Source organism: Sciurus carolinensis, chromosome 7 (assembly GCF_902686445.1).
Source record: "Sciurus carolinensis chromosome 7, mSciCar1.2, whole genome shotgun sequence".
NCBI lineage: Eukaryota > Metazoa > Chordata > Mammalia > Rodentia > Sciuridae > Sciurus > Sciurus carolinensis.
Window position 1 is genome coordinate 110,628,286 of NC_062219.1, and position 15,949 is coordinate 110,644,234.

At 37.8% G+C, this 15,949-nt stretch overlaps 1 protein-coding gene across 10 annotated transcripts in view; it reads right to left on the bottom strand.

Moving 5' to 3' along the window:
- Runx2 (RUNX family transcription factor 2) overlaps positions 1-15,949 on the bottom strand; it is a 326,853-nt gene that overhangs the window by 249,891 nt on the left and 61,013 nt on the right. For 7 of the 10 annotated variants that reach the window (XM_047559085.1, XM_047559074.1, XM_047559084.1 and 4 more), the window contains exon 4: positions 11,213-11,386. The exons of the other annotated variants lie outside the window; for them this stretch is intronic. In XM_047559085.1, coding sequence (XP_047415041.1) covers positions 11,213-11,386 — 174 coding nt within the window. The remainder of the gene's footprint in view (positions 1-11,212; positions 11,387-15,949) is intronic. 10 annotated transcript variants of the gene reach the window in all.

The following is a 15,949-nucleotide window of genomic DNA, read 5'->3' on the forward strand; positions in this document are numbered from 1 at the left end:
TATGTATGATATGTCAAAATACATTCTACTGTCATGTATAACTAGAAAAAAATTTTAAAATAAGCCCTTAAAAAAAAAAAGTGGTTGTAACAAACTCAGGTTTGAATCAGGCTGGTATCAACATCCAGGGGTTCAGATACAGCAGCTGATATATTACTGAAGGTTTCCAGTCATGGCTCAAAAATTGTCTTCCAGTTGTTCATTCTTGCATTTAAAAAATATTTATTGAGTGTCCACTCTAGCACTGTGCTAGGCACTAGGAATATTAACAGTGAATAAAGAACAACCTAATTCCTGCTCTCATGGAGTTTACAGTTAGCAGAGACAGACATTAATCAAACAATCATACAACTGTAACAAGTGCTAAAAAGGAGACATCCATGGCACCATAAGAACATACAGTTGGGAACTCCAACTTCACCTGGGCATCAGAGAAGTCTTCTCTAAGGTGATGATGAAGCCAAGACCTTAATGGCAAGCAGAAGGCCAGGAATGACCCGGGGGATGAAGAGGGTTTTAGGCCAACAGAACAAAACATATCTAGTTCCTGAGAAGGAGTCAGTATGGGGCTTTTTTTTGAGGACTTGATAGGAAGCCCGAGTGTTTGCAGAGCACTAACAAAAGCTTCAAAATAGTGTGAGATGAAGATGCAGAGCAGCAGAGCAGGCAGGGAGGAGCCAGGTTATGCAGAACCTGCTGGACTAGGCTACAAGTTTTGGTTTTCATGCTAAGTACAACAGAAGGTCAATTTAGGTTTTTTTATTCTGGGGTGACATAATCAGATACGCATTTAAAATTTCCCTCTGTAGTATCTTAACAGAAACAGGCAGGAAGTTCAGACTTAAACCGACACCTAAGGGTATGTAGGGAAAACAGCAGCCAGGATAGTGCAGAGTCCAGGGCTGTACCAGGAAACCCAGAAGCAGGTTTAGGGCACTTAGTGGCCTCCAGTCATCATCTGCTGTGGGGATGAGGCTCCTGAGACATTCAGCCTAGAGGATTGGCTCTTGGATGGGCAAGGTGACCCTGGGGTAATAAGCCTTAAACATTTTGATTGGCTCCACCTCATATGTTCTGATTCAAGGTTAAAGAATGGGCATCTATACTTTTAACAATCTCCCCAGGTGAGGCTAATATATGCCAAAGTTTGAGAACAATGGGCATAATTTTTATTCATGACAGTTAGAAAGGAAAATTACCCAACACTATTTTGATTTAATCATCCCTATCAAGAAGAATGATCTTCAAATAGAAAAAGCAGAACAAACATGCTTAAGAGGAAATTAAGGCCCAAGAGAGGTGAGGAAATAAGGAAGAACAGCTTGCTGCTTTAGATTAATTCAATTCTCTGCTCCAAGATGAATTATGTCCCACAATATTGCAAGAATTTATGGCAACTAGTAGGCAAAAGCCTTCTACTTGACAGAGCAGGATCTAAAAAGTTCTTCCTTATAAGTAAAATACGTCTGCCTATAATTCTACTCACTACTATTCTTAGTTTTGGTCTCTGAATTTACTATTCCATTTCCATGTGACAGTTGATAAGTTATTTGATGATAATGCCTTCAAAGTTGACTATACAAAATATAAGAGGTTTTATATTCCTTATCCCATTTATCTTATTCTGAAATGTCTTTGCTATTGGTAAATGTGTTTCAACTATTTTTCTGGAACCACTGTTGGTATTAACTTCCTTGCAGTCTACTAAGAACATAAGTCATTTTCTAAAGTCTATGTGCAAAAGAGCTCTTCACACTTGTTTACCACAGTAACTCGGAAAGTAGAAAGGGTTCACTAAAAACCTGTTTCTAAGACTACCAGAGTAATAGATTAGAAGAAAAATCACCTAACTATTATGTAACTGAACCTCAGCAAAGAAAATGCCTTATCTCTAATGTGACTTATAGGTAATTTAAAAGCCTACCAGAAAGTGGTCGTTAATACAAATCCTTGTCAGCTTAGAGACAGGTATATAATGGCATTATAGTCCTAGATCTGTCCAGTTTCTTCACCAAAGTCTTAAAGCATTAGAAGCAACCTTCCTTAGCTTCAAAATGAGACAAAATTGTGAACCAACATAATGGATGAAGAATCAGAACTATAAAAATAATCCTATAAGATGTAAAGAGGAAATCAAAGAAGAAAACAGTATAGTGATTCATTTGGTCAACTGCAAGACAGGATGGAGGAAACCTGTCCTTTGGGCTACAAGCCACAGTGTGAAGGGATCACAAAAGGTGAACATAACCTTAGGATATTTTAATGGAATATCAGTAAACCCCCACTGACCTGGTCAGACACAGCTTGAGGTGTGTATTTTTTGAGAGACAGGGTCAGACTGAAGTCCTGGCTTTCAGACTGAAGTCAGAACAAGGTGTGAGAACTTCCTCTGTCATGTGAGGATGAAGGAACAATCAAGAGTTCCCATCTTCCCTTCACCTTGCCAAACCATACTCCTACTTCCCACCTGAAGTGAAGCTCAGATTTCCCCAGGCTTTCCTCCTAACCTGACTGCAGTTCAATATCCAAGTCCACAGCATAGGTCAACTCCTCTTCAGAAGCTCTTCCTTTTTTACCACACTCTCTTTACAGGCCATTCCCCCACAAGGTTAACTGGCTCAGCACCTTCCTGTTTCCCTAACTTGTACTATGTCCTCCATGGAGTCCTAGGAGAAGATGTCATCACACCGAGGATCCACCACACCACAGCCCGCTCCTGTTCACAAATTGCAACCACTGCAGATGATCACACATTCCACTGCTTGTCCCTTCCAACAACCTAAAATATTACCATTTCTCTTCATTCTTTCCCTTACACTTTCACTCTCTTCCCCACCTAAAACTATCCTGTCAGATTTCACCTTCCAGAGACACATTTCTAATTTCAGTTCTGAAAGTTTCAGAAATCTAGTGCCTCGAGTGTTCTTACTCATTAAATAGGGTTCACAATTCTGACTCTCTGGTTAAATCTGTCTTTTAAGTACTATTAAAACAAATTGTTTTTAAACCATTGCAAAGCAAGTCCTTATCACAATAAACAAAACCCTAAAAATAATCAGATAGTCAGAACTGGGAGTAGTGCCACACAACTTTATTCCCAGAATGCTTTTGCATATATTAAAATGAATAAATGGAATAAAAATACTTTTTAGTCTGAAAAAAGTCTAAATATATTATTGTTTCTATTACTCCTCCTTAAGCAATGTATCTGAACTGTGTGCGAAGCCATGGGTACCTAACCATGATTAAACATCAAGATATACCACCCGAGAATCCCTCATAGCAAAGTGCAGGCCTGATTTGCCCCTCTCCTGGGCTACCCCTACAGTGATTTCCTTCAAAAGTACTCCTGATCCTTTTATCCATAGTCCATTGTAAAAGGTAAAAAGGAATAAAATAGGTTCCCAGGGAAACAGTAAAGGGGAAGGTAAGCATACGTGTATGTAAACACATATACATACTTATACATGTACTAAACCAAAATCAAACATAAAACCATAGAGAAGATGATGCTTTGGAAAAGAATGGGAGAATGAAACCAAGATTTCCTCTGGGCAGAAACCTAAAGATGGACTACAGATGGAACGGTCTTCGGGAAGAGAGAAATAAAATGAAGTATTATACAGGAAATATATGGACTCTTCTTAACATGACTATATATTAACTATGAGTTTTAAATTCCAAATAGAAGAAAATTACAAAGATAAGTTTTTGGAACATGAAATTAATTTTTCTCAGAGCATCAACCCTGTCTACTTTTCTAAAAGAATGACAAAGCCAAAATATCTTCAGTTAATAAGGAAATTCCAACTGACAGAAATTGAAACAAGAGCACTTTTAAGAAGTTAATCTGTGATACTGCTAGCAAGCTAAGCAACAAAACGACCTGCTGACCACCAGCCCTTCACAGGGTCCTGTGGAGCATCATTCTATGAAGCCAGCATGAGCTGCACCTAAATTCTACTCTTCCTCAGAAAATGACTGCCAAAGCTAAACAGATGAGAAATAGTGTTTACACACAGGATTTGTGCTTTAAAAAAAATAAATAAATAAGGATTGTGATCAGCAACTTCCTCTAAAGAGATTTCCTACATATGCATGGCAGCTGAGTATTTATCCAGCTAGCCCACCCAAAGAATCTCAAAGGAAGAAGACAGGACAGGATTTCCAGTAACTTCTGAAGTTCAAACACAGTACCATCAAACTAGAGAGAAGTACTTCCAACAGCATGTCTTTGAGTGTGGTGACTCCAGCTACTTAGGACACAAGTTGCCCACAGTGACTGTGAGGCTGAGTTTCACATCCCTACACTTCAGAGAGCCCACAGTCTTCTTCCTTCTCACCAACAGTTCCTAAGCCTCTAGTGGGTTCCTGCTCCCTCACACTCACAGCCACCACCACCCATGCCCACTTCAGCTCCCAACTTGTTTCACATTACAGAATCAGGCGGTCACTCAGCACTTGAAGAGAATGGTAATTTGAGACACACTACTCAATTGTGCATTCCTATTTCTAAGAGGGTTACACTGGTAAATCCTTCAGGATAAGCACAGTGGACTCAGGCCTACGACAGTCAAACATACACAGGCTGATCCCACTGGCCTAACTGACTTGAGAGCCATTTCACTATTAAAGGAGTATGGGCACAGAATAGTACTGAAGCTGGGGGTAAACTATTTCACTTCAGTCAAGGTAACTGCAAATACAATTTTCATTTTCAGGATATCTGAAAAGTTTTTGTTAAAGTTATTCCTAGAAATATTTCCTTGAATAAATGCCTTATATAATTATAATTTAATCATGTGCTATTCTGTTGCATTTTAAAGTATAATTTAATAATACTTTTATCACTTTCCTTTTAGGAAAATATCATCTCTGAGAATCCTAAAGAATATCCAAGGGAGAGAAGAAAAATAATATATTTCTTTAGGATACACGTCACTTGAATTGTCAGCAACATGCCCAATGTGATGGTGATAAAGGTGACTGCCTGCTAAGAATTTGGAGCTCACAGTCAATTATAAGAGTTGAGGTAGACTTCAGCATGTCCTTTTTCCAAGAATCAATTTGTTCCATCTATAAAATACATATTTTCAGAATTGTTTTAAGGATTTAACAAGAACTTAAGTAAAACTAGTTTGTAAGTGGTAAAGAGCTGTTTAAATGAAAGTTGTCAGATACAGAAATGGAAGGAAACTGAGTCATGATGAAAGTACATCAGCCTCCCAAGAGTACACAGTCATTAAGAGCAGGGCCCTGGAGTTACATAGCTCTGGCTTTAATTTCTAAATTTACCACTTACTAAACGTAAGTGGCATCTTAGATGAGTTATTTTAATTCTCTGGCCCTCAGTTTCCACAACAATGCTACCCATCTCACAGTTATTGTGAGGAATAATGAGTTAAACTCATTAGAACAAAGCCTGACATGTGATAAGCATTTAATAAATGATTGCTAATAGTAATTCAATAAAATTATTATAAACTATAAAAATACTAGGGCTAGAACAATAGTGAGTTCCTGAAGAAGTCAATGACCTAGTTGTTCATCAGCCAACCAAAGTCATCAAGCAGCAGGTACTATTTAAGACAATGAAGACACAGAGATAAAAACATGTCCCCAGACTTTAAAAAGTTCAAAGTCTGCTGGAAGCAACAGACATGCAATCAAGTAACTGTCACTATGTGGAACATGATATAATAGAGGGTTTGCACAAGGTGCTATGGGAGCCTGACTCAGCTTGAATAGGTCATAAGAAAGGGCAGCATTTCATCCCAGTTGTCAAGAAAGAATAGAAATGCATTTGGAAAAACAATACAAGAAAGGATGTCCACAATGAAAGAAAAGCATGAATACAATGACACATTAAATAAAAGTCCAAAAGAGACAGCAGGTGAAATTGCAAATGGCTTGCTTATACACTACAAAAGGAGAAAGTCACCAGAAATAACATGATGGAATATCTAGCAGCAAATACAGAAGTGTCAAGAATCTACTCCTGGCTGAAGGACCACTGAAAATGGAGGTCTGAGCCAAAAACAAAAACAAAAAACAAAAAACTGTTCTATGTACTTCCTTCCAATATTCACATATGGGCAAAGTCATTTTCAATGAATGCTCAAAAAAAAAAAAAAAAAAACCAAGAATAAAGAGAAATCTTTTAAAGAAGAAAGGAATCCTGCAATCCAGAAAGTATCAAGTGAGGGAAAAACCTTGAATGGTTGTAAGGGGAGTCTTAGGAGCTGCTGTAGAGGTGAGAATGTCTCCTTTATAGCTTCCTCTTCTTTTTTCCACCTGACTGCTTCTCTGAACTTCCCACCCCAACCCCAGCCTCATTTTCTTTGAATCTTACCCATGTAAGTAAATGGCACTGCCATCCTCCAGTTGCCCAGGTAAAAAACCATCAAGTCTTACTTTCCCTGGTCATCAGCAAGATGGAATGGACAGTTTCCTGAACATAACTGTGCTTGTATCTTTGCCCCCTTATGATCCATTCTTCACACAGCATCCAAACAGACTTTAAACATGTAAATTATTAGATAATGTCCTTCTCTTATTTCATTCTTCAACAGCACCCCACTGCAAACAAAAGCTCCTTATCGTGACCTTCAAGACTTTCCATAACCTAGCCCCTGCCTAACTTTCTGTATTATTCTCTTTGCATGAGTTTCCACCTTACAGATCTTCAAAAGTCTTCAAAGTCCATTCCCAACTTTCCAACCAACCTCCTTCCCTCCCTCACTTGTTTCCTATCAATTACCTCATTTCATTTTCTCACAGCACTTATTAGAAATAATCTTGTATGTACATTTATTTATCCATTTGCTGACTATATCTATCACTAAAAATAAGTTCCTTATGAACAAATATTATTTCTATCTTGTTCACTTATATTGATGCCTGACAAACAGTAAGCATCAATAAACATTTTCTGAATGAATAATTAAAATAATAGCAGCACATGTCCCACCCTAAAGATAAGATTAATGTTCCAACCTATTAGACCCAAATGCCTAAATCAGCAGAACTATTTTTAGTTATATGTGGCCCATCCAGAATGCACTGTTTAAAACAGTAATTCTCTTGAAAGATACCTCCTAACATAGCATCCTTACTCTATTGCCATCACACCATTGTTCTGAATCAGAGGTAGACATTTGTTGCAGACTAGGTATTTCCTGATGCCTGGAGATAGGCAGCAGTTATCTGAATGATAAAAAGAGGTACAGAGGAAGCAACTTCCTCAGGAAGCTGCGGGGAGACCCTGGGTTCTCAGGTGCAACATCAGCCATCAAAGACTTCTAAAGATGACACCACTAAATTGGTCATGCAGAGAAGGCAGCACCCCACCTTGGCTAGAACTTTGGCCCTAAGAATTGCAGGAGGCATTCAAGAAGACTAATTATGAAACACTAAATACTTATAACTTTCTCTAATTTCTTTTTGCTCTTCCGAGATTCTGAAGTCTTCTGACTTTTATGTTGGCAAATCAAAGAACTAGTGATAACTATAAAACCATGACTATTATCTTGAGTTTTGAGATAAGACCTGGAGATAACAAAAGTGCCAAGCCAATGAGAAGTAATGATCCTGTTTCAAACATCTTTGCAAAGGATGGCATAAACTAGAATCAGATGTGGCCTTGTGGCATACTGCAAAGAAATCACAAGATGCAGTATAAACAAGTTTTAGGAATGTAAACTTAATCATGCAATTACGTAGATCCAAAACTAGGGTAAGCCCAAATGGTTTAACTACATACTGTTACACTGGAATGTGATTTCTGCTATTATTCATCACCAGGTAACAATGGTACTCTGGGATAAGAAAATAGAACAGTTAATGCTAATAAGAAAGGCATGATATCCCAGCCCTTCCTGCACTGATTTCTTCTCAGACAAATTTTCATTAATTCAACATTTAATGAAACATTGTACTGTGCTAGGCACAAAAGAAAATAGATCCCTATAAAAATCCCTCAGAGAATTTACAATCTAGCAGGATAGAAAAGGCAAATATGCAGAAGCTGTAAAATAAGGCATTCTCAACCTTTTCCTAAGAGATGGATAGACAGCCTTTGGAAAATGATTCCAGGATTCTTTCCTGAAGACAGTATAGTGACCTTGAAGGATGAATGAAATAGCGTGACATACTATAGATGAACAAAGTGAAGAAGGTGTGCTCAAGAAACAACAGTACTTTAGGCTGGGTCAAGGGTATGTGGTTCAAGAGTGGGAAAGACCTAGACTAACTCAGGGACATCACTTTTCTCCCCTGCCTCCCACACTACCTAAGATCCTATTCTCTATATCTGTTGGCTCTAGGTCATACTTATTAAATATACAGGGAATAAATCCAAACATTAAAAAATTAAACTTATTCAATTAACTTTGATGATACTGCTATTCCTGGGTTTTCCAGGTAATTTGGATTCCAGAAGAACTCTGTCCATCCTTGGTTAAGGACAGGTACCTTATATCTCTCTAACAACATTAGAACATTTAAAGAAAGTTCACATGACCAAGAGCAGGTACGTGGCAAGTATGTATTTGTACATCTGCAAATTCGGAAAGTTTGAGAAAAGTTGTTGGGTCTAATACCTTGCAAATAAGAATAATGAGGAAGAGGAAGACAAGAACCATGAATAATCTATAAATCAGTTCAAAGAACTATAATCCCAAATGAAGAGGTAGCACTTTTTTTTCAGTACCAAGGATTGCACCCAAGGGTGCTTAACTACTCAGTCACATCCCCAAGCCTTTTTTATATTTTATTTAGAGACAGGTCCTCTCTAAGTTGCTGAGGGCCTCGCTAAGTTGCTGAGGCTGGCTTTGAACTCATGATCCTCCTGCCTCCATTTCCCAGTTCACTGGGATTATAAGAGTATACCACCACACCCAGCTGAAGAGCTAATACTCTTATAGAACTTCCAAAAAGTTATTGGTCCCTATAAATAAACTTGTTTTATATTTTCATTTTATTTGTTTACTTATTCTTGTAGTACTAGGGATTGAACCCAGAGACCCTCTACCAAAGAGTCACACCCCTTTTTATTTAATTTTGAAATAGGGTCTCACTAAGTTGTTGAAACTGACCTCAAACTGTGATCCTCCTGCTTCAGCTTCCTGAGTCGCCAGGTGTGTGTCACCATAACCAGCTATAAATTTATTTTTAGAAATATATCCAATGAATATACTCACTACTCAGCTACTAACTTACTATACAACTGCAGACAAAAAACTCAACCTTCCTGAGTCTCTCAGGAGGAAGGAGGGTGAAGAGAAACTGACAGCCAGAGGTGGGCCAGGCCTGCAGAGGTGGCCGAGCTCCTGAGCTGCAAGATGCTCTTCTGGCATCGACCTGCCCCCACCTTCTCAGAGCCTCACTCTGATCCTGCCTCTGGTGTATAGGGATGCTGCTAAAATGTAGATCCTCTCCACAACTTTTCCATCCTTTGGCTGAATGATATCTAAAGCACCTTAAGCTTCTAAAATGTCCTCTGGGACTGTTTTATGATCTTGTCTTTAGATGTAAGGACAAAGCCTAGAAAGAAGTATCTTAAGTGAATGTAGCACTAGGCAGATTTCAAAGGCCATTTTAAAAGCATCAGTCAACAAAACAATTATCAATCACTTAAGAGACCAGAACATAGAAATCAAACATTTAACGAACTCAGTGTTTATCAGATCATAGAACGTGTGTGTATAACCAACCCCCACACTACACGCACACACACACACACACACACACACATACACACACACACACACACACACACACTCACTCATGCATACTCATGGAATCTAAGGATTACTATAAGGACAAAAGGACACCTATTATGAGCCATAATCAAAAAGCTAAAGTCCATACTTTAAATGCAGTGGGTACCTAAAGCTACATGCTTCAAATTTACAAGTTAGTGTGAATTTCATCCTTACATTCTTGTCAAGGACACATGTCTAGAGAATATGTTAACCTTTTGAGTCCTACATATCAGTGTTTAAAAATGCCATATTTCACACAGCTCTAATGTTCTTCCTTAACATAAGGTTCCTGGCTCTCTTCTTTTATTGTCACAATTCTATATCATTTTATAGGTACATAGATTATTTATATATATCATATATAATATATTCAAGCAAACACATATATTCAGACTAATAAACAAACTCACAGAATGTGAAATCTACTCTAAGTAAATATCAAAGAATACCTTTACATAGTATGGACAGAGATCAGGAAAGGTAGGTCATTTCATTTATAAACAATTGTATTTTGAGACCACTAAGGACCCTCAAATCTAGCTACTACAGACAAAAATTTAACTGTTAAAAAAAGATGTGTTGAGAGTTTATTACACATTTTGTTTTACTTTCTTTCCTTCTATTCTAGTCCACCTCTGCTAACAATAGTAACTAGATGACATCTAGAGTTCCCTTCAGCTCTTGATACTTTTGATCTCCAAATTAAAAATCTATGATTAATACACTATCTTGTCACCATGATCTAAAAGCGATCAAATCAATCCTAAAATAATATGTTTTTGCACAAATAAGGCAGGAAAAAAAACAGTTGGGGATCTTAATGCACCAAATGTGAATAACTAGCCTGCAATGTAATGCTGATGTTTATTTTTAAGAAGAAAGGTAAAGTAAGCAGCTTACTAGAATGTAAAAGGACAAACATCATATGAGGAGCTAGAGGTAAATGTAAACCAAAAGAGAATTCTGTCTGCCTGATAAGCTTGCCTTACAGCTACCAATTAAAGCTTCCTGTTAGCCCTGAGCAATCTTCAAGCAAACTTAATGAAACAGTTGTACATGTAAGAAATTTAAGCCCAGATCTGAGTAGGTAATACTAATTTTCTAATAGTGAAGGTGTGATGTTATCCCCTGCACCACCTGAATACAAAACAGAAACTTACAACAAACATTTTCCCAAAGAGCGCAGTTAGAACCATCCCACCAATGTGTAGACTGACACTGCTTCAGAGTACAGCATTAGAAGAAATTTCCCAAAAAATTTTATCCCAAATTTTACTAAATATCAGAATTCCCTTAATAAAAAAAGAAGTCAGTATCTTCAAGTCTCAATTCTTCCATAATAAGCCATTTCACAGCTCCAAGAGTTTTGAAGTGAACACATCTCATCTGGTAGCCCCTCACCCCCAGCCTGCCAGAGTCTGCAAGTGAAACCTATGAGTCTGTCTTACCTGTAATCTGACTCTGTCCTTGTGGATTAAAAGGACTTGGTGCAGAGTTCAGGGAGGGCCGTGGGTTCTGAGGCGGGACACCTACTCTCATACTGGGATGAGGAATGCGCCCTAAATCACTGAGGCGGTCAGAGAACAAACTAGGTTTAGAGTCATCAAGCTTCTGTCTGTGCCCTGGAAACAGCAAATCATAAAATAAAAGCATATTAATTAGCTGAACAATTGATCATGCTAAATAGATATGTGAACATACATACTGGGTGGTTTAAGCCAAGGAATTATCAATATAGATATTTATAATGATGTGTATATATAATGCCTTCCTTTTCAAATTGCTTTTTAAGCATTATCTGGTGGCAAGCATTTCTAGTTCTGTTCTATAAAAGGAGAGCTGAGCGTCCCAGAGGGCAACTTGGATTGGAGGCTCTCTGGATGCCTCCTCTAGCCTCTTAGTGAAAAGATGGGAAAAGTGGTTGTGCACTGGGGTGCTTCCTTGTTTCATGATGAAGGAAATCTCATTTGAAAACTCAAGAGTCCATGCATGTTAGACATACTGTCTCAAAGCTTGGGCAGAAGCAGAGGCAAACATATGTTTCAAAGAGAAATGTTCCTAAAGACCATAATGACTTTTTTTCTTTTCTGTATTACAACTACCCGTTGCTGAGATCCTGTTCTGAAAAATTAAAACTCAAACCTACAATCCTTTTAAAAGAGGGGTGGGGGAAGAAAGAAAGAAAAAAAATGTAAGGAAGGAAACTCAAATTCTCAAAATCAATCTAGATATTTTGTGATATGCCAAAGCCCAAAAGCATAGAACAAACTCTGTTAAGTCACAGAGAATTTTTTTTATTTTAAATCTAATATTGTGGTTTTATAAAAGGAACTGAAAAATACTCTTTGACTAAATATATGAATGTGACAATTCATTAGTTTTTAAAAACAACTTTTTCTCTTCTAGTTTATTCAAGTCTAAAACCTAAGGAAATTCTGGATATTGAAGAAATCTGCAAATTAAAACATACTCAAGGTACTAAGACTTCTTAAAAATCATCAAATCATTCTTAAAGAAGTCTAGCAGAGGCTAGGCACAAATATAACAGAAAAGCATCAGAATCTGGCTGTGACCTAGTGCAGTATACCTGCAGAGTGGTGCTGCAGAATGAGTGCAGGGTCTAACGTGCACACACGCTGTGGGTCCCTTCTCCACATTCTGAACCATAAGGCTCTAATATACTGCCCTGTCATTTTCCTAAAAAATGTTTTGGTGACTGAAGTTAATTCAAGGAAGAACTGCTGAGATGATGATTGGATTAAGAATTTGCACTTTGAAGAAAAACTAAGGGAATTAGGATTATTACCCCTAAAAGCAAAAAGTCTTGAAAGAGTACTGTTAAAATTACTTGGAGCATGGGAGTTCTTCACTATTTCACTGCTCTATGGGGAGTGCAAATACTTCAGCCTCCCACTTAACAAAGGACAAGAAGAATCTATCAGGATAGAGTTAAGTTGAACATTAGAATTTCCCAACTATAAGCTGTCTTCATAAGACAAATTCCTTATTTTATTTGCCCCAAAATGTATTTTCCTGTCTCCTTTTTCATTGCCTACCCAGCCCAAAGAAAACAGACAGGAAGCCAAGGCTCAGTAACATGAGTGTAGCTGTCTCCCCAGCCAAACATGTTTCAACGAGGCCCATTAACTGAAATGCACCCACCACCCTATTTCCTGCCAGTGCAAGTCTTGGGCATCTGCTATAACAGAGGGACTAGACCTCGAAAAAAATGACTGTGAAAAACTAGGGGAATGAACTGTTTGCTAATCGTTGTTTTTCCCATCATTTATGGGTTTTTTTCCCTACAGATTACAAATAGATTTTAGACTCTACAGAACTTTTAGAGGTGACCCCAAATAATTCCTAGACCCCTGCTAGTAATATGTTTACAGATGAAGTGTTTACACATTAAGAGGTCTGCAGAGGTAGGTCAACTAGCTTGTGGTCTTCAGCTATTGACTAGCTCAGTTTGGAAAGAACACGGTTCTGTCCAAGTTGACTGAGCTTTCCACTCATCATGAGGCACAATGTGAGGTCACTGGAATGCTACCTTCCTCTCCCAGTTGCTAAAGAGGACTAAATATTATCTAGATCATACAGTGAGACACCTGAGACTAAGCCTAATGAGGCATTAAGGCTGGTTTTCAACATAAGCAGAGACAGTAGCAAGGATTCAATAACAAACTTAATAACTCCTTCATTACCCTAAACAAATAGCTGTAGTCCAACTCACCAAACTTCTATCAATACATCTTACTGGGTCTAACTATTTTCACAATTAGCAATTTACATAGTATTCATCACAAATCCACCAAGTCTGATTCTTACACACACACACTCTCTCTCTCTCACGTTGGTGTGGTACTAATGCAACTGTAAACATTAACAAGAAAGGTTGTGGAATTGTCCCTGGAAGCTATTTTTTAATAGGTCATATTTTTTGGAAGATTCCCTCAAGGTTAAAGGCTGAGCTACATGATCTTGCATGGTTCCTTTATACACTGGAACTTTATGTGGGGCATGGGTCATAAGAAAATTTAATAAACTTTGCCTCTGCTTTATACAGCCTTTTCATTAAGTTTTCATGGAGACTGTATGAGATGTGAGCTCAGGGTCTGGATGTGGTTGTACATTTTAGTCTACTGCTTTAGGGAGTAAAGAAAGTTGTAGGTAAGAACAACAGACTTGGAATAGCACTGGTATAAGTGTGAAAAATAAAAGGCAGATGAAATTTTAAAAGCTTCCAATGATCTTTTATAAATTATCCTCAAAGAGAGCTACCAAATATCTACAGAAAACCTAGAATAGTTCAGAGAACATCTATCTGGGGATACACACACACACACACACACACACACACACACACAAACATATAGTTTTCCTTGTAGATATCTGCCCTTCATAGCAACCAACACAACCACAACAAAATTCTTACAGTACAATGAAAAGAAAAAAGAAAAAGGTTCTTTATCTTTCAGCCATGTACCACCAAACCACATCAGGGTATACTCAAATGACAGACTGAAAGAGGATGTACTTAAACCTTTAGCACCAAGCAAACCTTTCAGAAATTGAGAACTTGGGAGACAAAGGACACATTAACTTGGATCAAGGACAGAGCATTCTGCCATGTTGCAGGGAAGACTAAACCTCATCCAAAGGGCCAAAGAGGAGCTCTTCCAAGCAGGAGGACACTATAAAGAATAGAAGATTCTTTTGGGTTATAATTGAACTCTTTATGTAAAAGTTCAGTCCTGGATCCTCTTCACTGATTGAACTTCCTCCCTAAAGCAGTGGTCCTTTTCAGCCTGTGAATAATAAAATTCCCCTACAGGGTTTTTGGAACAAGTGGCTGTCCAGATTCCATATCAGATCAATACATAAGAATTTCTGGGGTGGGCCATAAGGAAAAATTGTGTTTTAAAAGCTCACCAAATGAAATGTCCAGGGTTGGGAATTACTGCCCAAGATGGTCTTAGTCCCAACACAAGTGCCTCTGCCCTGAGTTCCAGGTTTGTGTGTCCCACTGCCTACTTGACGGCTCCTCCTGAAATGTCTAGAAGATACTGCAAATACTGCACACTCAAAATAGAATTCTTGATTCTCTTTCCAGAATAACTTTATTACTTCTTAACAGTCGCCCATATCAATAAATGGCATTAGCCACTTAATTGCTTTAAGCCAAAAACCTAGACATTTTCCTTGATTTGTCTTTATTTCCCACTCCCCACATTCAATCCATTACCAAGGCCTGTTGTCTCCATCTCAATACTACATCTTAAATCTATTCTGTTCTTTGCTTTTCTACTGGCACAAACCCAGTCCAAAACCCTATAATCTCTCTCTGGGCATCTGACTTTGTCTCCTTTATAGTTTCCTATCCCAGGACATTTCTCTATCTCTGAAATGCTCTCCCCTTGATTCTTTGTATGGCTCATCCTTCTCATCATACCAAGGATAAACACCACTTCCTGGGGCTGGGGTTGTGGCTCAGTGGTAGAGCGCTTGCCTAGCACATGTAAGGCACCAGGTTTGATCCTCAGCACCAAATTTAAAAAATAAACAAATAAAATAAAGGTATTGTGTCCATCTACAATTAAAAAATGTTAAAAAAAAAAAAACACTTCTTTTGAGAGACCAGGTCTGCCTACCATAACCAAAGTAGTTTCTCACCCTCTTAAGCATACCCTCTCTTTATTTCCTTTATAGCAGTTACAAAATCTGTAATTATCTTGTGTATTCATGTCTCCTGAAAGACTGTATCATGAGAATGAGTGTTCTTTCTGGTATACAGCTGTATTCTCACAATCTAATTCAGTGCCTGCCAGATAGTAGGTACTCAATAAATGTTTATACAATAAATGAATGAATATTTTCTTTTAGATAAATGTCTTGATTGAAAGAAAACTCTCTGGTCCAGGTTATCCTATTACAATACTAACCCAAAATACTCTTCTTGTTTGCCAATCTAGTGAAATCAGTGATCAAAATCTTTCTTTAGAAACAAGCCCCTACTGGTGCTTCCTATGAAATTATACTGAAGGACATTCCTTAAGTGAGAGCTTGCTTGCTTCCTGAAAAACATTTTATCTCACTATAATTCTTAAACATTGTTGAAAGTAATTTAGAAACGGAAAAATTAAAGAGGCAATGGATATAATTTAGATTCTAAATCTTAGAGCAAT